General features: G+C 36.8%; 1 protein-coding gene across 1 annotated transcript in view; it reads right to left on the reverse strand.

Annotated features, from left to right (window-relative positions):
• Positions 1 to 1,217, reverse strand: part of LOC103211313 (magnesium transporter protein 1) — a 127,447-nt gene that overhangs the window by 107,663 nt on the left and 18,567 nt on the right. Inside the window, exon 5 of the mRNA XM_007957259.1 lies at positions 650 to 701. Coding sequence (XP_007955450.1) covers positions 650 to 701 — 52 coding nt within the window. The remainder of the gene's footprint in view (positions 1 to 649; positions 702 to 1,217) is intronic.

The raw sequence follows: 1,217 nt of genomic DNA on the forward strand, positions 1-1,217 counted from the left end.
TTTTAGCAACTATCTATATGGGGTTAATGACAACAGCAACTCAAAAGATTAAATAGGAATCTTGAAGGACAGTGATTCTATGTTAATTAAGGAAGAAGAACAGAGAAAAGGAGGTGAGAATGGTTGCACAACTGGAAGAATGTAATCAATGTCATTGAATTGTATATGTAGAAACTGTTGAACTGGTATATGTTTTGCTGTGTATATTCTTAACAACAACAACAAAATAAATAAGATGTGTTATTGTTGTTATGTGCCATCGAGTCGGGTTTTCGAGGCGGTATCACTACGGAAGTAGATTGCCCAATCTTCCTTCTGAAGAGTGGCTGGTGGGTTTGAACCGCCAGCCCTCTGATTAGCAGTCAAGTGCCTTAGGCACTACGCTACCACAGCTCCCAAATAAGATGTGGGGGAAAAAAAAGTAACAAATATCACTAAACAACCTGTATAGAAATTATTGAATAGCAGCCTACACTGCTGTGTAAACCCTCACTAAAACACAACAAAAAACTACTTAAGAAAAAAAATGAAAAGTATCTTGTAAGCTTTGAAAATTTTTTATGAGCCCAAATAAGATACACGATTTTTGGTATATATCACTTTGCATCCAAACTTAACTTTTGTATACTGTGGTGTATGACACTGTTACTTGGAGAAAGATTTTCCTTTGTTCCACAGCTGCCTTCCTTATACCTTTGACTCTAAAATGGAGTAACAGGAATTCATATTAAACACTATTTGAGATAGAAAATATTCAGCTTTGTATTTTGTAAATCAATACAATTGTTCTTCACGTGTACCTTGCTAAAATGAATGGAATTACAATTTTTAATTTCTAAAACAATCCAGCTTGAATTGTAGAGAATGAGAAAGCAATGCTGAAACTCTAGAAATTATTTCCTCTGACAAAATAAAGCTTAAATGCATTGATCAGTTAGGTTACACCTTATTGTTGTTACTAGGTGCAATCCAGTTACCTCCGACTCATAGTGACCCTACGTACAGCAGAACAAAACACTGCCAGCTCCACAATCCTTACTATACCCGAGCCCATCATTGTAGCTACTGTGTAAATCCACCTTGTTGAGGGCTTTTCCCTCTTTCATTGACCCTCCACTTTACCAAGCATGATATCATTCTCCAGGGAATGGTCCCTTCTGACAACATGACCAAAGTAGATGAGACAAAGTTGGGCCACTTTCGCTTCCAAGATGCAT

The sequence above is a fragment of the Orycteropus afer genome, unplaced genomic scaffold, assembly GCF_000298275.1.
Source record: "Orycteropus afer afer isolate SDZICR_OR568_19922 unplaced genomic scaffold, OryAfe1.0 scaffold00723, whole genome shotgun sequence".
NCBI lineage: Eukaryota > Metazoa > Chordata > Mammalia > Tubulidentata > Orycteropodidae > Orycteropus > Orycteropus afer.